Here is a 25,409-nt window from a genome sequence, read left to right as displayed (position 1 = left end):
ATTTAATACCATACCAAAACTAAGCCCTCTGACAAATGCAAGCCTAAGTAGAATATCAAAGGAACATTTTAGATATATATATATGTATGCTATCAGCAGCCTCCAAAGCATATGTATCTCCAGAGGAATAAAACATCATTTTTACAAGGGTTTTTCCTATGTTTCTGTTTGTTTGTTAGTTGTTAGTTGTATTTTTTTTTAACAAGGGTGCTAGCCTACCTCTAGCCCTACTTTTCCGAGGGCTTAGCAGCACATTCCATTAGCCAATGGAGATTTCAATATGCATGGAGGAGCTGTACCAGTTCCTCTCTGCCTGCAACTGTCTCACTACCAAACTTGGCTCTGTGTGTTATATTTACTCTAACACTCCTCAGAATGATTGACGGGGTTCTGAAAGCCCATCAGAAGACTGCACAGCTGGAAATAGAAATCTCCCTCAGGGCATACCTTTTAGGGTTGTAGCACAGTAACACAGCTCCATAATGAAATACTTGCAGGTGGAGGCTCACACTAACCAAAGAGATCACCAATGACCTATAACTGTATTTGCTCCTTTAGCAAGAAAATAATCCCATACAGATGATATAATCAACACTATGTCTGTGCACCCAATCAACATCAGCATCTTTGTATGTAAAACACAAAACTGTCAAGAAATGAGATTACCAGGTTTTTGTCTCATTCTCGGAGTTATCCAGGTTTCTGCCTGATTTCTGCTCTTGGGATAAAGTGTTTATTCTTGGTTAGTACCATGCCTTCTCTATATTTTCTCTTAAGGGAAACAAGATTCAAAGTTAGTAATTAACATTCAGAAGGCTGAAAACATATTTATTATTAACTCAGTAGTAATTTGAGAGCTCTCTATTTCGCAAAATGTATTTAAATAAAAGTCTGAGATAATTTGTTTCAATTAATTTATTTGTAACATGCCAAAAAGAAAACTTAATAAACTGATCTTTCAATACTAATATTAAATTGGAGTGAAACTGCTATCAGGAGAGAAGAATATTTGATTAAACTGTTATGATGAAAGTTAGAAAATTTTTATTCAAGTTGAAAGCTCATATAAAAGTAGAAGACAAATAGATCAAAACTATTGATTTGAGAAGACTGGTTGTTTTGCCAAACTTAGAGCCCGAGGAGGAAGTCTAAAGATTTCAGGTTAAACTATTGCTTAGAGCGTCTCTCAAGATCTTATGTAACTTCCAGGTGTGACCAACAGAACATTAAATCCATGTTCAAAAAATGCATAGATTCTAATAGTTACATAAACTCATTTCATGGTTACAGTATTTGTAGGTTTACCAAAAAAAGACCACTATTGAAGGTTCTCTGAAGAACTAGACTGGCCACAGCAATTAGTACTAAATTGGACAGCTCCTGAAGTTCTCCTTCTCCAAGGAGAAGTGCTTTTCTGTTTCTTCACTTTTCTTCAGAGATTTTTTGCTTGCTCATTTTAAAAAAGCTGCAGGAGAGAATCAGGTTATGGAAATAATAATCTCCAATTCTTTTACCCAAATCTGAGCTCAGTATGATTGGAAAGGAAAATGGCAGGTATCTTCATAGTTTTATTTAGAGCTCAAGTCAAATCCAATTTTTCTCAAGCTGCAAGTTTAGACACTAAGGAACTATTTACAGTCAGGCAGTTCCCCTCTGTCACTGTAAGATAACTTTCTCTAGTTTCAACAGGGTAGATTGTAACACTTCTGATTGCTGGAACTTTCTGCTACAGATGGAAAAGCCAGTATCTGGAAAAAGAAAAAAAGAAAGTTGGTGCTGCCAATTATTTGATTGATCTCTCACTCTGAGAGATAGTTCTCAATACTTGGAGAACACTGGCAATGTTCTGTTTTCACAGTTTTGATAACCCAGATACACGTTTCTTTGCATTTGGTGTGTTGAGATCCAAAATTTCAGAGCTAAAAGAAGAGTGAAAGGGGGGGAAATGCAAATCTGTTTATATTACAGTGTCACACCATACATCAGTATTAATACCTTACACACAAGGGTACTTGTAAAAGGTGATATCGCCAAATTCTTTTTTGTTTACCATCTTGTTTAGTCTCCATTAAGAGATAATAATAGTAGTAATAGTTTTCATGGATACTTGTGGAAAACGAAGTTTTCAAGAACTGTGTTACAAAGGCATGATGAGAGAAGACCTCTGGCAGCTCAGAAAGTCTGAAGCTTCCTGCCAATCAGCAGCAGAATTTCATTCACAACAGGTAACTGCTTTGTTTTCAGCAGGAGCAGCTACTGACGTGCTTATTTGACTATTTTAGCCCTCAAAGTAAGTAAAAAAAATTGTTGTTTATAGTCAGATAGGTCTTGAAACTAGCTGAGTCCACACAGGGCATCAGAAAGGCAGTTTTCAGAACAAGAGCTGAAGTTGGGCCACACAGGACTTCACTGGCACAGGAGTGAAGAGACGAGGCATGACTTGATGCTCTGAAGGAATCAGTTCCCAGGCTAACGGACAAATCAAGATTTAAGGGAGAAATTACATTCAAAAGAGAATGAACAAAAAAGTGGCATAAGGAAAGACTATGTTCTAAGTTATGATCATATTTAGAAAGGTAAATACCTCACTGCCTTGGTTTGTGCATTGACTGGAGTCCACAGACTGCTAACACTGAAAATCTGCAAAAAAATCTCAGATGTGGCATATCTGACTTGTCAGGATATTTCAGGAGATACTCCTGTTCCTGTAACCAAGAACGCCAAGATTATTCCAAATCCTATTTTATTCTCCTTTCCTCTTTCATTTTGCTAAATAATTGTTCTCTTTTTTTAAAATTTTTATTTACTTCTGGATTTTGAACTTCTCACACACTCAGCATTCTCTGATTCATCTTTGGCTACAACTACTTAGTTGCCAAAAAAATGATATCAAATGGTACTAAGTCATTAACAAAGTATTTTTAATATGCTGCAAGAGCTTTAGTTTACAAAACTCTTCTAAAAGTGGGGCTTCACTTTGGATAGGTAAAATGCAAATGCAGTAAATGGGATGCTCTATGTGAGAGAAAATCTAATACAAAATGGTAGCAGTGAATTTATGAAAGCAAATCCAGAGCTATTTCCTACACTAGTCATAGGCTGATAACAAACTAGTCATCATATACAAGTAATTCATAAATCCATAGTGAGTTGGAATGAAAAGAGATTTACCAACTAAGTATGCCACAGTTGATTAACAATGCCCTGAAACCTTCAGCCTCACCTCTCAAAAGGAAAATTTATTGAATTAAATAATAAATTGAATTAAATTTTGATCTTTTGGTGCTTTGGTAAGAGATACTTGTGCTTTCCTTGCACAGCTCTCTCTGTTGTGAGCACACTCTATAGTAAAACTACCATTCCTGGGTTTAAAAGGACAGCATTCACTAAGATTCTAAGGCATCTAATACTAAACCACAGTATGAACACTACGTATGAACAAACTCCTAAAAGTGAGGTTTTGTACTACATACAAACAGCATCAACAAGTAAGGTAGAATCATTATACTAAATACCCAGAGGATATTTCTCTTCTAAATGGTGGGTGCCTCAGACAGAGAGAAGCAGGAATCACTGACTATCAAATGGGCTGTGAGAGGCACCGACATATTAAGCCACTAGAACAATGGATTCCAGAATTCATGGCTTGGTATGTTTTGCTTTTTCAGAGACCCAAAAAGGGGTGTTTCAATTCTAAGACCAAATGAACATGTATTTGAGAAAGTTGGCAAAGCAATAGTTTTCTTGGGTAGCATTCAAAAAGTCCATTATGAAAGGCTTCCAGGAAGTACTACTTCTACAGTACATGGCTATGACCAGTCATTCATGGTCACAGTTGTAACTGGATTCCTGGATTTTTGGATGTCTGACCATGAATTGCCAACACATGCATTTTGTTAATGACCACAAGGATAAAGAAACAATATGTGCCTTAAGAAGAGTTAAATATGCGCCTTAAGAGTATGTTACTGTAATAAAAAAGTAGCCTAAGACCTTGAGGCTGCAGGCTTTCTACCTGCCTCTGTGGTAGGCAATGGCTACATTAGCTGTGCAGGATGCTCTCCTTATTACAGAGTCTACAAGGGCTGATAATATCAAAGACATCTATTTTCATAAAACTGTTCCTACAACTGCTTAACCAAGAAGAATATGCTAGCTAAGGGCAGAATTGTGATAGTCTGAAATGTGATAGCAAGCACAGCTTTTCTGCTCAGGGATTCTTACTCATTCTCCCATCCCTAAATGTTTTCTTGTCATTTGGGGGGACTCTGTGGCAAATGTTACATTAGCCGGATGCAAATCAGCACTTGCACAAGCTAGTACAAATTGTTTGTGCAAAGTTGTTAGCATAATGAATCCAAAAATAAATCAGCTTTTCAAATCTTCATGCTATGTTGAGAAAATAATATATAGTGGTGCTGCTTTCCATTACCAGGGAAAGATTTGCCTTCTTAGCCATTAAGACACAGGACTCTAACTGAAATACTGAAGCAGTAAAACTTCTGGACAACATCAAATTTAAATGAGCATTTTCATATTCCCCCAGTGTCTTTTCGACGGACATAACAAGGACTGCAGCACTGTCATAGCTGTCTGAAGCAAATGAGGATAAAAAGTTAAACTAGACAAGTGCTGTTCATTAGAATAATTTATTCTGAGATCACTCTTCTGCTCTACATCTACTCTGAAACATGTAATTTTGGTACCTCCCACACTACTTTTATTGACAGTAGGTAATCTAGGAGAGAAAGGGAGGATTCAAAAACTGTATGTATCCTTTAATGATGAAAGTCCAAGATGCATCAGTTCTCCCTCACTGTATGTTTCAAGTGCATCCATTTAAAGAGGAAAAAGAAACTAAATTATCACATGTTACAGAACAGTATTTAACCCTTTATTTGGATTTCTATCCCAGAGTAGTTCCCAGTTTAATCTCTTACTGAGGAGAATGGACCAGCCAGAAAAAACACAAAATGACTGAGGCAGGAAGGCACCTCTGGAGATCATCTCATCCAACCTTGTTGCTCAGATAAGACTCAAGCAGAGCAGGTTTTCAGGGCGGTCAGATTTTTAATATCTCCAAAGGGGGAGACTCCACAGATTCCATGAGCAATCTGTTCCAGTTAAACCATCTTTACAGTAGAAGTATTTTTTTCTTAGGTTATCAATTTATGTCCATTGCCTTTTGTCCTTTCACAGTGTCACTGAGACACATCACCCCATAAGCACTCCAGAAGCCTTGTGGATTCCTCGTGCCCTGCTGCATTGCCCCTTTAGCACGGTTAGTAAGTCAAACAAACCTCTTTCAAACTATGCAATTTCCTCCAGGAAAAATATGGTTTTGCTTAGGAAATTTCTGTCTTATTCATAGGAAAGGTAGGTTTTCCTCTGTGTGCTTATCTAAACTTTAAAAAAATAAGACTATCCAAGCAGATTTAAGAAACTTAGTCTGGGTTACATTGGATTAGAGAAGTGGTCTGTGGTACAGCATGGAGCCAACCCTGGACCTTCTCAGAAGAAAACTAACTACTATAAAACAGAAGGGCATTAACAAAATCTTGCATCAAGCCCACGGTCTTTCCAGAGGAAAAGTTGTTAGCTTAAAATAAAGGTCTCATACCCCCTTGCAACACACAGGTGCTTGCTTATGGTGAAAAGAGTACATAAACCTCAGCAACACCTCTGATTGTGTCTCGCAGCATGAGCTCTTTCATATTATTTTGTCTGATTGTGTGACAGAGAAAAGTGAAGGGGATGTAGGTGCTCTGTAATGAATAAGGGCAGAACTGAGAAAACAGATTTCTGCTCTATGGGAGATATACTCTTTCAAGTTATTCTGTGTTAGCACTTGGGCATAATGGGCTTACAGCAAAAGAAACAGAAAACTTATTCTGGCTTTGAATAGAGGGGAAGTTTGCACAGGGAAATGAGGGAAAGAGTGTTGTACATCAGCCATAATACATTCTGCTAACATTCATACCAAACTCTTCCATTGCATTTATGAATCAAGGTAGAAAAAGAACGGTTCATTCCAGGATAAAAGTCACATTACTTGCTGTAATTCAGTAATATTTCCTCTAGGCATAAGATGAAGTAGCACTTCTCAGAAGGTGGGGAAAGATAACATTAAGTCATAGAATCATAGAATCATAGAATAGATTGGGTTGGAAAAGACCTCCAAGATCATCAAGTCCAACCCCTGATCCAACTCCAATTACTATATCATGGCACTAAGGGCCATGTCCAATCTCTTTTTAAAAACTTCCAGGGATGGTGAATCCACCACCTCTCTGGGCAGGCCGTTCCAATGCCTGATCACCCTCTCTGTAAAGAATTTCTTCCTAACATCTAACCTAAACTTCCCCTGGCAGAGCTTGAGCCCATGTCCCCTTGTCCTGTTGTTGGTTGCCTGGGAGAAGAGACCAACCCCCACCTGGCTATAACTTCCCTTCAGGTAGTTGAAAGTCCTTTTAATTCTGAGCTGGTTATGGTGACCTTATGGATACAAACCAGCTTACAAAATTAGTTTTACACTTCATTCTAAGTCCGAATTCTGTAGTGTTGGAAATACTATCTACTTGAGATAATCTGAAGGCAAAGGGGTATACTTGAGAAATAGACAAAAAGCAGTTATCGCTACATGAAAACTACAAGGCTTTTTTTGCCTCCCCAGCACAGTAGAAGATATGGATTGGCTGACTCAGAGATCAGGCACTAAGCAACAAGCACTTCTTTCCAGTACAATAGAAACACCTAATAAAACAGCTTCTGTTCAGGAGCCACACTGCTGCAATGAGCCATTCCTCCCAGGTGAAACCCTGCAATATCCCACACTGTGAGTCAGCAACAGGATCAAGGGGCCACCACTGCATAAGTGGGGCAGAGGAATAGCGAAGAGACTCCTGTGGAATCAAAATCACTACTTTGAGAAAAATCACTTGTTCAGAAACAATGGAGCTGCTTATAAAGGGATTTTGATAAAATGGCACTCTGAAATGGACATTTGTGCTCCATTAATTTAAACAACATTTTCACCACTCAGTACCAGTCTTTTAGAATGCCAAATTTCACAACACGTGCCAGCCAGTGTCATTGGTTGAAAGCTTTTATGATCCTGGTAACTCCCTTCCCCTTGTGCAGACAGGAGTACAGAGAGGAGCCAGTTGAGAAGTCAGGACCTAGATGGAAGTTCTCACAGATGTGACGCTCCCCATCATGTTGCAGTGATAACTCATGCTGAGTCCCTTCTGTGCAATACCTGACATGCACTTCCCTGCTACAATATGCTGCACTTAATCTCTTCTTTTTCAAAGGGGAGTAACTGAGGGACTAAACCACTTATTCTACATTAAAAAAAAAAAAAAAAAAAGTATCTCAACTGTGCTACTGTGATTGTACCAGCTATGGATAATGCAGCTTACTGATGTACAAACAATGTTAATAACTACAAAGGTAACAGTCCCCTATCAGGTAATAAAGGCAGGATACAATCAGGAATGCTTCTGTGAAAAGGAAAAAAGTACAGAATAGGGATGTGAAAGGAAATTCAAAATGTTCTGAGCTGCAAGATTTATTAGTCTACAGATCTACATCTCTGGACCATGTAAAATACTTTTAGACCATTATATTCTATGCAGTAAGGAATAAATCTAGGCTGGCAGAGCTGGACTAGATGACCTTAACAGTAACTCTCACATTTTTAAAGAATTCTCCAGCTTTGTCACAGAAAGAAATTACAACAAGCCATTTTTTTTCCCCTCATGGTCACAATGCATAATAAGGTAATAGAGAAAGTTTAAAATAAAAGTTTTCCACAAAAGACTCTAACTGTGCTTCATGATGGTCCATAAACCAATCTTATCTCATCTCTAGAGCATTCTGTTTTGCTGCAATAATTAACTCTGGATTTTAGTAAAGATCACAGCATATATAGAAATAGATGTAAAATCCCCCGTATTCAATGCCCTCAAATTTCATTTAGGCAACCACTTTCCCAATAGGAGAAAGTTTATAGTATTAACTACTTCTTTCAAAGAGAAGCAATGCAGACATGAAAATATTCTCTCATCTCTGAAAGGAATAATATACCCTAAGAACAATGCAGATATTATTCCATATAATTAAAAGAACTTAGCACTCCCTCCTGAGGAGATGAGGTATTGTTTCACAAAATATATGCTTAAACAGAACTCAAATATAAAAGCATATACACATCTACTCTCTGCACTCTTGAGTTCAAAGGACTGTGAGTCTAGAGCTGGCAGAAGAGATGTGAGATTACTGAGGCACATTCACAAGATGATTTCAGCTAAGCAGCAGTCACACAACAGCAACTATGCCTTAAATCCAAGCAAGTTGCTATCACCTCAGCTATTGCCAAAATATCTGTTTCATTGTTCATCTCCAACGTTTTTGCCACGAGGACAGCCAAGCAGTGCAGCAGGTTGGCTGAGAGCTCATGCAGCCTCCACATCTCAGGAGGTTTTTAACACCCAGCTGGGTAAAGCCCTGAGAAGCCTTGTCTGACCTCAGAGCTGGTCTTGCCCTGAGCCAAAGACAAGACTACAGAGCCTCTTGAGGTCCCTCCCAGCCTGAATTATCCTATTATCCAATGCACATTCTGCTGGTTTCTGAGGCATTTGTTGTTTTTTTTTTTTTTTTTCCTGCAGCAAATTCATCAGATGCCTTTATCTTGCTGGCATTTTTCTTCCCCTCAGTCCAACATTTTACTTGGAATTACGACAACAGGCTATCCATCCACCTTTTATTGGTCCCATCATTAGCAACAGCAATTTATATCATGTTTGAATGTGGAGTTTAATGCATATCTGAATAGGATTAAGTGATTTAAGTGATTTTTGGATTAAACCGAGGAGGCCTCTCTATTACTCTATGTTGATTGCACTAGTCTAAAAATAATACAATGCCATTTTCCATTAGCAAGGGATTTATATGCCGTTTCTCTCTTGCCTTTTCTATCACAAATGTAGAAGAATTATTTTGAACCACATTTTTTCCAAACTCAAATGAAATATCTAAAATTACCTTTAAGCACATCAATCTTACAGCAAACCCAATTGTTTTCAATTGTCACAAGAAAGGCATATTTTGTTTATTAGTTAACTGTTTGACCATTTTGTTTGTAGATGAAGTTCTTACACAGATTTTAACAACATAAATACTATTTTTATCATTTGGTTTGTGTTTGTTACATTTGTAAAGTGCTGCATTCAAATGAAGGGAAATATATGGTGTCATTTAGATTGCTTCTTTTGAGAGTGAAGAAGCTGGCCAAGAGCTGGAACCACTATTCCAGCTTAATAATGGGAGAGATACTGCTCTTCTGTCTGAAGCAGAACATGTGCCAATGTGAAGCATTCAAACCTGCCCATGTCCAGCAGTACAACTGTGGCTGTGAGACATGATGGTGTTTCAGACCATGATAGCAGCAGGTAAGAATTTTCCATTATGTTTCTTACTCATATCCTTCTTCCCCTTACTCAGTTTTCAGTCGTTCTTTCTAAATGTCTCTCAGAGCAAAACGCAGTCTATACCTGAACTATACTAGATTAGGTTGACGAGAAATCAATGCAAGTTCATGATGCCTTGACAGAAAAATGGCATATTCTTCTCTGCATTGCATTATATGAAATATTTTACTGGCACTTTTGCCTCTGAATAGACTTTGAATCTTTTAAAAGAACTCCAAATCAGATTATTCTATAACTTCATAAGCCTCTTCAACTCTGTTTATACTGCAGTGCAGAGTTCCCTCCATTTCCACACATGTGCACCTAGTTATCACCACAGCCTTATTTACTTGTTACATGCTCACTGATGGGAAAATAAGCAAGGAGCTGAAGCTGTAGAACAGGCCAAAGTGCTCTCCTACATTCCCCTAAGGCTACAAAAACTAAGGTGAGATATGACCAGTGTAACCTACGGAAGAAAGTCATAAATGCTCCAGTCACCTCTGGAGAGGGATGTCCCAGTGTTTAAATTGTACCAGCCAAGCTATGTTGGATCTTCATAAATATACAAGTACTTGAGGAGAAGCTTGGGCACCACAGCAGTTCAGAGGATTTGACTTTTCTGCTGAGGCATCCAGGAGCCTACTTAGAGTCCAGTCTGAGAGCTTTTTCATAAAGTCTAGACATCATGAAAAATGATGGTTTTCTCACTTGTGAGATTTCAACAGCATATGTGCTACTTTTGGTTAAGGTTTGTGTTTTTCTGCCTTTACAGTGGAAGCTAGAGCATGCACAATTATATTTTGACTGTTAAGGCCTAACTTGCAACAAAGCGCTAGAGAAATTATTTTTAAAATGTTTTCTTACTGTGGTATTAGATAGACTGAAATCTTTCACAACTATTTCCAAAACTCTTCATGGTGTTCATTTAATTTCTGGACAATTATTTGAAATCCAGGGCAGTTTCTTAGCTGGAATATAAAAATACCAATGTATTGAACTGTAACAAAGGTATAACTTTTATACATCAAATACTTCTTATGTTTTCAGGAAGGAGTTTAAAGTTTCCTTTGCTGATGATTGATGCATATAAGTCTGTAATCTATCTGCAAGCTTCAGTATCAGTTTAATACTTATATTTAAATGGAGATGAAAGACCATAGCAAAGAAGTAACATTGATTCAAATGTTCAAAAAATTATGAAAATACATATGGAAAATATTTTTCACTGTGCTCTTAGGTTAAACTGGACTTTGATATCAACTGCTAGATTTTCATCCTATAACAATTACATGTCTAACTACAGGCTATTGTGAAAACAGGGAGGAGAAAAAGAAAAAGGGAGCCTTGTTATTTAAATACTTGTTATTTTAATAGTTGGACTTCAAACATTTTAAAGAAGAAAATGTACAAACTCCATCTGTTGTAATGGTATAATGACATTCTACATTTCAGACACCTACTTAAAATCTGTGCAATTGATATTTTTTTCCCTACAAAGGTTTTTTTTAATTTAGAAATATCCCTAACAACAACAACAACAAAAAAAGTACCAAACAGAAATTCCTTAAATACTGTCATGTTTACAATTATAGTAAATTGTTAGTTTTTCAGTGAGGTGATTTTTGTTCTTTTTTCTGTAAATAGTTCTCCAGTATATAATGCTTTTTAGATGCCATATCTATACAGAAGGTTTTTGCAACAAATTGATGGGCAGCTTGTGCATAAATTTATTAGGAAACTAATACACATATGTTCTGTGCTTTCTTAAATGCTAGTTACTGAGTTCTACAAATAAAAGGTTTTATAACTATATGTGTATTAGAGTCAAGTATTTTCATTAAAAATCTATGTCATTTATGTCTAAGTACTTCCACTTTTTACTTCCTTTTAGCCTTTCTGCAGAAAGGAATAGGAGAAGTAAGGAAAAATCAACCACTTGAGTTAGATTTCCAGCTTTTCAAAATCAGGAGTTTTTGGTAAATTCTTCTCTATACTGACAACGCCTTAATACATACACGCTGAATGGAACTTTTAAAAAAGCATTTTCCTGTATTTTTTCTGGAGGAGTTTGTAGGAAGCAAGAAGTAACTGGAAATATGGATCATTTAAGCAGAAGTTATTATCTCCCCTCCAATTTACTTTATTATCTAAAAGATGATTTTTGCAATAGGTCCATAAACAAATCTTCTTCACTTACAGTATTCTCAACAAGATCACTGTTGCAACCAACTTTGCATGCCCAGACTAATGCAGCCCCATCAGCTTTGCTGAGGAAACTCCCCAAGCTGAACTGGCACAGCAACCTCAGGGGACTGGCAGAGAGAAACAACTGAAATTGTAGCCTTAGTCATACCCCTCACCCTTGTTGCCTCAGTGTCCTCACTGGCAGTGTAGGAAAGAGAGTGCTTAGCTCTCCATGGGTGTTTGATGCAGCAAGTACTGCCATTGATTATGTGAGTTAAGAGTTGCCAGGCTGCATTTCATGGACTACATGGACAGTTACACATTGATAAAGAGGAAAAGAATAAGTTTGTCAAATGTGCACCAATTTAATTCTATGTGCAGTGCAAAAACTCTGATAGCTATTATTTTATTTCTCTTTATTAAAAGTAAAACTGGAATATTAAAGATAGAGCATATGTACCTATCTACACATGTAAATTCATCAAAATCCCAAAGGTATAAAACCTTGATTTCTCTTCTTCACCCATTATTGAACCTCCCGTTTCATATGTATGAACTTGAAATGGCACATCTTGCTACTAAACTTACCTGATTTTCAAATACAATTAAAATTACCAAGAAAATTCCTGTAATTAATCAAACAATTTAAAATAGGCTGGTTATTACAGCAAAGTGAGAAGTTGCTATTTTTCTGTCACTTTTCCTATGACAAGCAAGTCATTAGGTATTGCTAAATACATATGAACAAGGGAGCATACACTGGAAAAGACAAAGGGATAATAGGAAGCAGGAAGAGAGAAGAAACAAGGTAAATAATACAAGTTTATTGGCGTAGGTTTCAGCCTATTGTATATAGTAGGGAGTTATGCAAGAAGAAGTAATTATACTACTATGTACAATAGGCTATAACCTTTTCTTCATACAACAATGCTGTTGCTAGATTAAGGGAAAATTCTATTGATCCAGTTAGGAGCAGATTATTATTAACCTGATGTGGTACTTCTTCTGACCCATGACACTAGTTCTCTCTCCTAAACAACTACATTATTTTCCTTCAACAAAAACAAAGCACAATGCACTGAGGAAATCCCTATACAGAATAATGTAATGATCTTGAGAAACTACAGTCATATGGCAGAGCTTTCATCTCTTGTGCCCCAAAGGTTCAAGACAATTTTAACGCTGCTATTTTCTATCTACAGTAATAGATCACATTGAACACCTGTTTGACACTAAATTAGCAACAGCTCCAGCAGTTTGCCTTGGCTTAATAAAAACATTAACACTCTGTGTTGGTTTCTTTTGCAATACTGAGGAAGAAAAATAGAATGCAAAACCAACAACTTGGCTACAAATCAATATAACACTGGAAACACTTTCTAGAATGGGGAAAAAACCCCAAAGCAGTGAAGAAAATTTGTATGTGAGGATTCAAAAATACCAAATGTGGATACAAGGGTGTTTACTTCACAGACACAACACAGATTAGTTTTTCAGCTGCTGGTCTCAGCCATCACATCAGTTATGTTCACTGGACACAAGGAAACGCGCAGTTTTCAAGGCTGTAACTGAAATGTGCCCTTGACCACACAGTTTTTGATTGCAATGACAGATCAATGAGAGATCAAAGCTGTTAAACCCAGTGATTTTATGCAAGTTTAGTATTGTGAGAGTCAAAAAATGCTAAACTGCCACATTCTTGTGATCACTTCAGAATATAAAAATTTGAATCTGCTGGCATTTCACAGAATAACTTCTAGCAAATAAACAGCAAACAGGCACTTCTACATTACCATGGTAATTTTTTAACGCCATCCACTTTGTTTACAGCAGAAAACCACACCATTTCTGTTGACATTAATTCAGCAGTGCAGTTTTTTGATCAATGACTTTTCTTTTCTATAGAGCCATGTATAAAAGCAGCAGGAGTTGAAGTCAGCATAATTGTAAAAGCTGCTTTTCTGCAGAAAACCTTCACAGTAAAAAGGTAATCAACCTGCTTGCATCAACGGCTGCAAAATTGAAAAGGAAAGAGACCTGGAATAGTAAGGGGAATTAATTGTTAACCATTGGAAATCACCTTTAGTCCAAAATTATTTATTATTTATATCAAAGGACTCAGAATGAAAACACTGAATAGAGGTAACACAGAATCAAAGACCAGTGAATGACATGAGACCTGAACACTGAGTGAGCAGCATGGCTTCTATTCCAGGGAACTCAGAAAAAGTGAAAAGAAAATACAAGGAAAAAAAAAAAAGAAGAAATTAAATGTGTACGGTTTTTTTATTTCACAGAATATGCACATTAAAAAGATAATTTCAGAAGAACATTTTTGGTAATTCTGTTCCACATCAGACTCCATATTCCTGGAGCTTCAATACTCCATGTTATGGACTTGGACAGTGGCCCAATTTGAGGGTCCAGAGCCCTTACTCTCACATATTTCATACTTAGGGTTGCTTCAGAGACACAGATTATTCAGCAAGCATACCCAAGAAGTCATATGTTTCAACATGGCAAACCATACACAATGTTATATATTTAAGAAATAAAAATGTAAGATATAAATAATTAGATTGAGAATAACACTTCAGCAAATAAGTGATTTTAAAAAGTGTCATTACAGAAAAAATAAAACTAAACCCAAGTAACAAACACACTTCTGCTCCAAGGCTATGCTTAAAATAGGTAAACAGTCCTTTAAATATTTTAATAGAGAGTTAGTGAACAGAAATAGAAAGGTTATATTATCTTTCTATCCCGCTCCTGGAAATTGATGTTCTGTTTTGGCACACATTCTTTGGGAAGCATGCTTAGGATACTTTAGGATTAAATATAAGGATTTGAAAGAATTATAAAAATGAGTAAAGGATATGAAAACACAGTTCCTGATGAAAAACCCAAGATGCTCATTCTATTTCTTTTAAGCAAGAGAAAGCTAAAAGCTTGTTTGATTATAACCTTTAAATTCCTATATTGGGAGATAAAATTTGGTAACAAAAGACCTTTAAATTCAGAGGATAATTGTATATTTATAACAAAGGCTGAACACAGAAGCCAGGTAAACACAGGCTAACAGGTGAATACTTTTAACAACAAGAGCAATCAGGCATTGGAGTTATTTAACAATACTGATGGGGTGTTCTCTAGCCATGGGACCTTATACAAACAGTTGAGGCACTATAGCTGTAAGTTCAACTCTAATAATGGCCAGTCTTCGCGAGCGAAGATCCGGGGAAGGTCTTTACACCTTCCAGCCTGCGCATTGGATTTTTTAGGTGAGACACAGTGTGCGCGGAACTGAGCCCACCCTTTAATCCTAAGGTTCATCTGCCGGGGCCAAGCGAGCTTGGACGGTGGCAGCGAGGTCCTTAGGACGTAGATGGGTTGCCTTTAAGGGCTAACGAGCCCCACCTGCCCGGGAGTGGCCCTGACCGGGAATCGAACCCGGGTCTCCGCGGTGATAGCGCGGCGCCTTTACCCCCTAGACCACCAGGGGCTCCAAGTTCAACTCTAGCCAGCTGGTAGAAGCTGCTCTTTACTTCAGGGAAGTTCACTGGCTTGTGGTAAATAACACAGAGAGGCACAGTATCCTCTCTTCCTCTGATATTCTAGAATGAAAAAACCCCCATCGACTTCTTAGAAAAATCGAAACCAAAACCCAACAAAAACCTCCACCTCTTTCACGACTATTAGAGCAGTTTTTGGACTTGCCCTCATTCCTTTGCACTCCAGAGGCTTCCGTTTTCAAAAACTCCAAAGTCTTTGTGAAAATGAGGTAGCTGATGCTCATAAAAAATACTCTGTAATAGGGCAGACACCTTTTAGTGATCTTTAAGATGCAATTTGCAAGTTGAGCATAATATATGTTTTCATTGTCTTATCTGTTATCTATAGTTTAATAAAATTGTACTGTAAAGAGATATGAGTTCCTTGTGTCTTATCTGTACTCCCCCATTCTTTATCTGCTCACTGCACTGTTTTTTTGAGATTTAAAAAAAGTTCTGTTCAATTTATTACAAAACCTGTGGCTCTGCTATGTGGCAAAGACATATAGCCCCCTGTGCAAAGTAGATTAGGGTTTCATAAGGCAGAATGCTTGGATGCCATCACCACAAAAAGGAAACTGTACTGTACTGCATGATAGGAGCCAAATTCCAGCGATAGCATCAGCAATATTCAGCTACAGAGGGCTGTAAATGCTTTGTGGAGGGCTCCTTCTCATTTCCCCTGGGACAAATCAATGGTCCAAGCTTCCTCTTTCTGTTTACTTCATGCATTTTGCTTCAAAGGCAGTTAGCAGATCAATACTGATTTGTATTCTAACAGATGAATAATCTTTATTTATTTTTATAAATGAATAAGCTCCTACTAAATTTTCAAAAAGATGCTGAAAATTTAATGGCATTATAGAGAGAGAGACATCCTTTAATGGTAATGATACACAAGAAGAATTAGCAGCCACTGGTGGCATTTGTGGTGTTAGCAGTTCATGTGTTTTGTGGATGGATACCCAAAGTAGATGAAAAATACTGCTTGTCAATTATAAGCTTTCTGTTGCTCATTAACCTTCACACCAGAATTTTAAAGAATCTTCCAGTTCCTGTGTAAATCATTTATGTTTGTGCATAATTTGGAAATTAGACATAATAGATAATAGAGGAAGCAAAAGCAAAACCAAAGATGGCACCTTAAAAAAAAGTTTTTCTCACTGCATAGTGTCAAGAATTTATCACATACTAAAAAAAGTTACTGAGAGATGAGAATTCTCTTAATGCATGGAAAATGTCACAAATTGACTACATTGTTCTTGACAGGGTAGAAAGTCCTTCCTTACACAAATAATTTTTCTATTTTGTTCTGTAAATATTTGATTTCACTCGCTCTTGCACTGATTAGATTCCTTCTAGGAAAGACTGCAGACATTACGAAGAGGACAGTTTGGGGACACTTGCAATCTCCTCAGCTCTGTGTATTAGGGAAAACACATATCCATCTGCCTTTGCAAATGGAAATCTCTCCACTCTCAGCTTTCCAACTCACAAAAAGAGCATAGGAAACAAGGTAGAGATACCACACTGCATTTAAATGTGATGTCTTGTAGATCAAGGAGATAAAACACTGGTGTCCATCCCACATTTTAACAGCAAAATAAAGAATTCTAAAATAATTCTTTGATATGCAGTTGTTGTCTGAAGAATAGGAATCAGTGCAACAGCAGCAGTCCAAAAAGAGGTTTCAACACCACTATAAAACCAAGGCAGTCTCTTATCATGAGCACAGACAAATGGCTTTTGTAAATGTTATTTTTACTCACGTGGTACAAAGCAGTTTCTGGTCCAGGTGTGCCCATGACTTCTTGTCTCAGTGAGTCCATTTGTAAACTAGGCAAAAGTGAATAGTGACTTGGACTACTGCTCTTGTCTCCCTTCTTTTTGGACTTTTTCCCAGTATCCTTTTTGCTATTCCTTTGAAACATGTAGTCTTCTTGACCTATTTTCTCATTGCTCATATAACGAAGCAATGAATTTTCTGTTGAAAGAAAAGTAATGCAAAAGATCTTTGTGAACTGTGGTATGTCTGTTAATCCTGCTTCTAAAACATGCAATATTCTTCCTAAGACCTACTGTCAATTTTAATTTTTCAAGACCATTTCATTAACAAAACACATTTGCTTCTTTGGTTCAGATATAATAAGAAATTAAACTTTTGGAAGGGCTAATTTATGAATCTTATGGTTTTCTGATATATTTGATGATAAAGGGAACAGAATATAAGGGAAACCCCACATCAATAAATTTTGTCTTTGAGTCTAAAAGAATGAGCAATAATAGACTTATGGTAATTTTTTTTTGCTCTTTTAAGCAGGAGTCCTAATGAATACAAATGTCGGTGGTGCCATACATTTAAAAGTAATTTGCTTTGAACATTCACTGGAGATCATTCACCATATCATACACACTTTCCCTGAATACCCTGAAGCATCTACCAGTTTGCAGCTGAGAGACATCCTGACCCAGAAGCAGTATTTGTGAATTTAGGAAACCTCAGCAGATTTTCTTTTCACAAAATTGCCTGGTCTTTCCTTGCATTAATGTGAACTTCTAGGATGCACAAACTCCTGTGGCAAGAGGTGCCTTAGCTTGAACTCAGACTGCACCAGAAGCCTGCTCATTCTCTTTTTAACCAGCATTTGGCAGAGACATTTGATCTCTTGGGTCTTGTTTCAGATTAAACAGTGACAAACCTATTTCCTCATTTCATTCCACACAAGACTTTATAAACCTTTATTATGTCCTGCCCAAATTCCCCCATCTCATGATGGCCAGTCTATTTAATTGACCCCGGTTTGGAAGTAACTTCAGGTATCTGATTAATTTTTGTTGTCTTCTAAACCTTCTTCAATTCTACTGCATTTTTCTTAAGAGATTAAAGAGGCTGGAACTGCACACACACATCCCATAAGCAACAACTGACACAGCAGCCTAAGAATTTGTCTAAATTTGCCCTGTATTCTTTTCCTAATAATTCCTAAGTGTTTCCTTTGTTGGTCCCTACTAAACATTTAGTTCACGTTTTTATCAGAAAGATCTATTGTTACTGTAACATCTTGTTACTGGGTGCTAGTAGCCATCTCAGAGGTCATAATTTTGTATGTGGAGTTATGTATCCAAGCCTCACAACCCAAAATTCGGAAGAACTTAAACCTCTCTGATTGTGAGGTGAATCCCATGCTGCTCTAGAATATTTTCCATTCAAAAAGTACTCAGAAAGGCAGAGAAAATATGACATATAATTCTCATTTATGCATTAAAAATATTTAACAGTAATAATCACACATTTTTCCTCTACTATTATAAAATTAAGGCCAGTTTCAAAATGGACAAGATAATACAGCTGAAATGCCAATATGAAGCTAAGACAAACTGCATGGCTTTGCAGTCATGACTTTCTTTTGCCTGTTTAAACAACTTCCTCAATCCTAAAATAGGTGCTGCAAAAAATTAAGTATATGTGATAAAGAAAGTTCCAAAACAGGTTCACAAAAACATATAGCTAAGCAAGCAGCAAAATGAGGTTGAAATTTATAGCTCAAAGCAAGATAAAATCCATGCTGCCTTGTATAAAAGGTGTGTTCAAATCACTTACCTCTCCTAGTATCTCTTTTGATTTTATTGGGGTCTTCATAATCCCCCACCCAGTTATATTCTACTGGCATAGAAATAGGCCTTAGCTTCCCTGGAAAGAGAGAAAAAAATTGAGATCACGCACCATAAGGCAGCATTAAACTAATATTCTTTAGAAGAAAGAACAAATTATGTGCTAAGCTGCACATTCTACGGTGTCATGAAAGAGGATGCAGTGTTGCCTCTGAACAAGAGTTTAAGATAGGAGTTCTGTTTTCTCTAACAGAAAAAAAAGCAGCTAAGTATTTGATGGATTTTTTTTTTTTTTTTTTTAAGTTTAGAAAACAAATCCAGTGTCCTACAAAATCTTCATCGGACTGATGTCTGACACTGGCAAACACCATCAAATTTTCACTGAACAATATCTATTTAATATCCTGGAAGCCCCTGGTACACACATGGGAGAACTGTTTTAAAGCATACGTGAATTGCTGGTAACTGAAATATGTGCATATCACTAAAGTACCTTCACAAACAGCACATTTGCTGGTGGGCCTAAAAGATCCATCAGTGACTGAGTAAGAAAGGAAGTAGAAAACCTCTACATGAAATTTCTTTTGTAGCATTTCATCCACAGAAAGCAAAATACATTATTATTGTCAAATTCACTTTGACTTCAGACAGTACAAGACAGAAAAGCTGAGGACTATCCTGTCTTTTAAATTTTGATTGGAAGCAGACAAATTGGTTTAAAACAATGCTGTAAACTATGATTCCTTCTTAAGGATTGCACAAATATAGCTGAAAATCAGTTAAAGTGTGCTATGGAACTTAGTGAGGTTACTTAGAGTGGTCTGAATTCTTGAGAAAGTTAAACAGTATATCGAAAAAAACAGAGTAGCATACAGCACAGTATCTGTAAGACTGAAAACAAAATGTTTTCCCAACAGGGTCAGCCTTTGTTCTTCTTTAAATCAATCTACCAGTCACAGAGCCAAAAATTGGGTAAATAATTTGATTTTAAAAGTAGCAAAGCTAAAAGTAGACTTCAGAAGTCTTGAAAATTATTTTAGTAGAGAACCCCTACATAAAGGTCTTATTCCACGTTTTTGAGGTTAAATCCATGATACATTGAAAAAGAAAGACCTATTTATAATGAAAACAAATATTCAAACATGTCTATCTCCCTATTGTGTCCATGGAAAACATGCCAATACCATGCAGGCAGCATAAGGGTAAATGTTTTTATTATCTATTAAAAAAAAAATTGACAAAAAAAGCTGTATGTTCTGTAAAAACCACAGGATCAGGTCACAAATACATCACTGTTCAGGAATATAATGTATATTTTAAACTTTTTATTTATCATTCATTTTACTATTTATGGACACATATTTAAGTCTGATTGAAGCCAGTGAGATTTATCACACACAGTTATGAAGTGTGTGTGGGGATGTATGTTCAGCTTATGTTTACTTGATCAGAAGTAGTTTTCAACAGTTTCTTTTTCTAGAAATAAAACCTTCTTTTCTTGTAAGGCTTAACCCACAGTATGTTACTGATAGATACTTCTCACTTAACAAAATACAAAAGCTACAAAATTGTGTAGAGTCTGATGGTTATCAAAAGTAAAATAACAAATTTTCTATAAAACCTTCACTTGATTTTGTATCTGGCATTAAAACAGCAGTGATCAAATTTGTTTCTTTCCTTGAGTTTCATTTACCTGTTACCTCTCCGAATCACCTTATTTTTAACCCCCATGAATTCCCTAAATCTCTTTTCCCTGCTGACTACACTCAGGAAATTTCTTCCTTGGGATATGAACAGAAACTTTCAAGGACTAGCAAATTTATACAAAGCCAGTAAGAGCATGAAAGAGAAATCTCTGCTAACGTTGTCAAAGAAAGTCAAAAGATTCCAAAAAAGAAATTATGGAGGGCCTTATTAACCTCTCATGAAAGAGGACTGAGAAGTTATTTTTTAATAAAAATTGACACCACCACATAACTAATGATCAGTACATGTCAAAAACAATTATTTTGCTAGGAACTCTCTTGGAACTCTCTTTGACCTTCTTTAATGGATCACCATAAGCCAGAAGAGTGTTATCGTCATTTTCTGGATTTCTGTGAAAACCTAAGGTCATGCCTAACCCCAAACCTTATGATAACAAATGCCATGTGGGAAACTAAAGAATTTAATGCTGAAATGTTTTTAGAATATTTTTGGAAAACACATTTAAATGGAAATAAGACTTAATGGTGTGAATTCATTAAAAAAGAAGTGAGATCAAACGTGAAAGGCTGTATAACAAATGTGTTAAATAATGACTGACTTTCAGTGCAGTCTTTGATCCATGCCTTTATAACCCTTTCTGCTAACAGAAAAAAAAGGCTAAAAAAGCTATCCTATAACAAAATAATGGATTTAGAAGTCCTTGAAGAAGAAATGTGGGTTTTTTCACTCTCAACCACCAGTATTAAAATTTAATGTCTGGAACAGAGAGTACATCTCTGGTAATGGAACCAACTGCATTCACCAATTGTATAATCTGAAATACTGGACTAATAAAATTGATATATCAATTTTGAAAACTTGGTAGTTATTTTGCATGCAATAGGCATTGTTAGAAAACCTGCAAACACTTTGAAATCAAAAGGATACTGAAGATTTTGCAGCAGGATCATGTGGTTGTGTAGAAAGGATGCATTTTATGAAAATGCAACCTTTAATGTTGTGCAAGAACATTGCTCCAGGTCCTGAGGATACTTTACACAGCTCAAGCTCAATTTACATCAAGGTTCTCAGGTGGTTTTGGAGCTTGGCTGCATGATGTACTAAATCTATGTTTCTTCATAAATTACATCTCTTTTCTTCACAAAGCTGTATGATGACAGGATTACTATAACAACTCCAAAATACAGCTTGTGCTCAGTTTAAAAATTGAGGAAATATAGCAAGTAGGGTGAAAAAATATTCAAGTGTGTGCTCAGCTAATACCATAGCAGTCAAAATACTTTTTTTAAAACATGGTATTTCCTCTTCATTTGTTTCTACAGCCTAATAACTCTATGCCTGTGCAATTTTATACTTGGCAACAGAAAACCAATTCTCCCAGTCCAAAGCTGAAACAAGTTACAATAGCTAAGGGAAGAGTTCCAAAAGGTTCAAAGGGAAAATAATAGGGAGTACAAGGGTTTGAGCATCAAAACCCTCACCAGAAACTATTTCTGAATTTTCATCCTAAATGAGCCAAAAATCCAATACGTGGAAGTAGCATGAATACATATGCACATCTACATGCAAAATTCCTTCTTAAACAACTTATAATCTCAAATAAAGAGGAACTGCTATATGTAAATGTCATCACTTCCTATATAGGCAGTTACAGGAGGTTCATATAGTATTACAAAAAAACCCAAAACACTGTCATCAGTCATATTTCAATTCTGGGACTAAAGAAAAACTAAAGAGTTTTGGAGAGCAGTGCAGCATGAAAGCAGCATGTCATCTCTTCGTAAATCTGAAGCGTTTGTGATCATTATTATACCTGGGAAAATGTTTCCAATGCTGAATTACTAAACTTATGCAAGCCTTGCCCTTTTACTGAGTGAAAAATTTCACCCCATATTTTTAGTAAAAAAATATGGGCTTCTGCTATTTTCTGTAAAATGATACTGAAATGTAATCTGGAAAACTAAGTTGATAACAGAATTATACAACTTACATTCAGAAAAACCATTGATGCAAAACTGGACTTGCCCTCCCTGACATGGTAAGTTGTTTTTTTTTCTCCTTCAACAAAATAAAGCTCTTAGGTTGACACTGGACTAAAGTAGTATAGAATTCTTAGCAAAATCAATGGCCACCAGAAATATTTTCATGGTTAAAAACAAAAGCAGATGCACGAAAATCCTAAAATCAATGAACGGTGATTATCTTTATTAGATTAATACCATACCATATGTCGGTGTGCTCTCTCTCCTTCCAGGACCACTTGTTCTTCCTTTCTCATACTCATAGCAGTATAAAACTGCATCTTCTTCAACCACATTAAAACGTTTCCGATATTCCTGGTCAAGAAATGAGTTTGGAGATTCGGATCCTGTATGAACCGGTTTGCCCACTATATGTCTGCCAACATCGTCACAGGGGAGATTTCCCTTTTCATCCCTTTAGTTAAAAAGAGAGGGTTTTAGTATATTGAGATAAAACATTGATGTTTTAAAACTGCAAATACTTCAATAAACATGGGCCTACATCAGTATTTCATGCACCAAAACAGATGATGACATCCACTCACATCAGGATCACACATCATATATGCATATGCCAGTGACCATATGCCTGTATATGCCAGTTACCTCACACATCTCTGCTTATTCAATTCTTTTGCAGACTTGTCCATCTCATTGGTTTATCTTGCAAAGAATTATAGAAATAAAATTGATGTGCATCTACTCTTTTTTTTTTTCTTGTTATTTTTGGAATCTACTTATTTCTGTGATTTAGGGCAGAGGAATGAGGTTTACCTTACTTTTCTCGATGTGCATTTTTAAATACATCATACAGTTTTAAGACACGGCTATGTGGAGCACCAGCAACTCAGTCTGGTTCCTTACAAATTAACCCCAGATCAAGAAGAACCAGGCACAGAGGATGTACAGACATCTGACATAGTCTTGCATAATCCATTTAGGTCTAGAAGTTGTACAGGTACACCATGCAGTACCAAACATGGTGTGTAACACCTGCTCATAAACTGCTATCCCAGGACAACACTCATTTTGGAGTTTGTGTCAGATCCCCAAGATAATAACTTTTACTTTCCTGCACCCCGCCCTACTATTTGAAAATGCAAACTACTCAAAGGCATCAACCAAGAGAGCAAGATGTACTGGGTTAGGAGTCCTCTCTTGCACTAAATAAACCAGGGCTCATTTAGTAAACCTGCTGATAGAAATGTGCCTGGAGATGGTTCCAAAAGATATAATCAGACAGCTATTCCTGGGCAGCAAAATGCATGGGAGACATTCAAGAGAGAAGCTGGGGCCATATGCCCTTGCTGGAGTCCTTCTGCCCCTGCTTTGGCAGGCTGCTTTCCTAGAGCAGGGTTGGTGTTGGCTCAGTGAGGGGGGCTGGTGCAGCCCCAGCAGGGCTGTGGGGTCACCTCTGATCACAGACTTTCTGTGCTGATAGTGCAGGGAGACTCCAGTGGGTAACACAATGGAGACTGACACAAAACAGCCAGATGTTAATCAGTGCTGCAACCCTCATCAGGGGCTGGCACGAGGAAAGCAGGGCAGCCTGAGCTGGACAGGTCTTTACTGTGAGCATGGAGTTAAGTGCAAAGCCACCAAGCAAACACACTTTGCCACAGCCCTCTAGAGATGAGGGCTGCAGTTCTCACCCTGTAAGGCACCCCACAAATTTGAGCAGGCACTGACTTATGACCAACACTTCTAAGCAATTGGCACGTGGAAAGTGTTGGTCCCTTTTTGTAATGCCATCCATGTGCAGTTTATGTCAGCAGCTGTGCTGTCTGTGGGTATCATCACTAAGGTGGCCTGGTCTTGGGTTTTACAATTAGTATAAAAATATCAAGTCTTTATTTCAGTAAGAAAAGGAGGGCTTGTTTGGTATGTTTTTTTCCTTTTGGAATGGCAACAACAAACTGAGAAACACAGGCTAAACAGTTTGTTAATACTCAAAATAAAGACATGATTTAATATAGTTAATCATGGACCAAAAAACTGATGAAATGCAAAAACAAATTATGCAGAAACACTGTACACAATGTGACAGGTGAAATAAAGTATAGTCCATTAGGATTAAGCTGATAAAAAAATTAAAATGTACAAAGCTTAATCTCTCCATAAGATTACAGCTTGTACTAATATGTATTATAAGATTTAATCAGAACTGGTCCAAACTACTGCACTGTCATAATGATTTAAGAGATGCTAATAATAAATAATCAAAATGCATTTTGAAGATCTCAGTTTCTAGAGCAGAACTCCAGAACTGATGAGTATTGAACGATCACTAAAAATACTTCAAAAAGAGATGCGTTTCTTATCAAATAATAGTACTTTTGTGATGGTAAACAGAAGCAGTACAAAGGAACTACTTCTTTTAAGATGGTATAGTTTCAGGAGCAACAGGTCTTCAGCATACAACTACTGCATTCAAAAAGAAACAAACCTAAAACTGTGTTTAGGGGGCTTTTTTCCCCCAGCTTTTTGTTAATGGATTAGAATTAAACACTTGGTTCTTTACCATCAATTTTCTGAAAACTATGTCTTTAACATATTTACATAAGCATAATAAAATAGTTATGAGGGAGATAAAATATACATTCAGTTTCTGTGAACAGTGCAAATGTCATGACTGACTGAGTTTTTATATAATTAAAAGCCAAAAAATAGTGAACTAGAATAGGTAGTATGTTTGTCTATGTCCCTCTAAGACAAACATTAGACTAATTATGTCAGCAAGTTCAACTGTGTTATACATGTCACATTTGAAAATAAATGGCCTTTTTTTTTCCCCAAGAAATAGCAACCAAGCCAGGTACAGATGAGGCAGGGATGAGGAAGGAACATGGGACACAACTTAA

At 36.7% G+C, this 25,409-nt stretch overlaps 1 protein-coding gene across 7 annotated transcripts in view; it reads right to left on the bottom strand.

The window, feature by feature from the left end:
* Positions 1–25,409, bottom strand: part of CNKSR2 (connector enhancer of kinase suppressor of Ras 2) — a 207,917-nt gene that overhangs the window by 59,528 nt on the left and 122,980 nt on the right. For all 7 annotated transcript variants that reach the window (XM_050332516.1, XM_050332517.1, XM_050332518.1 and 4 more), the window contains 3 exons: positions 22,752–22,963; positions 18,810–18,899; positions 16,978–17,192 (listed from right to left, as the gene is read on the bottom strand). In XM_050332516.1, the coding sequence (XP_050188473.1) occupies positions 16,978–17,192; positions 18,810–18,899; positions 22,752–22,963 (517 nt within the window). The remainder of the gene's footprint in view (positions 1–16,977; positions 17,193–18,809; positions 18,900–22,751; positions 22,964–25,409) is intronic.

This window comes from Myiozetetes cayanensis, unplaced genomic scaffold (genome assembly GCF_022539395.1).
Source record: "Myiozetetes cayanensis isolate MyiCay16 unplaced genomic scaffold, myiCay2020 scf5-8, whole genome shotgun sequence".
Taxonomy (NCBI): domain Eukaryota; kingdom Metazoa; phylum Chordata; class Aves; order Passeriformes; family Tyrannidae; genus Myiozetetes; species Myiozetetes cayanensis.
This window is presented reverse-complemented; position numbering and strand designations above follow the sequence as displayed.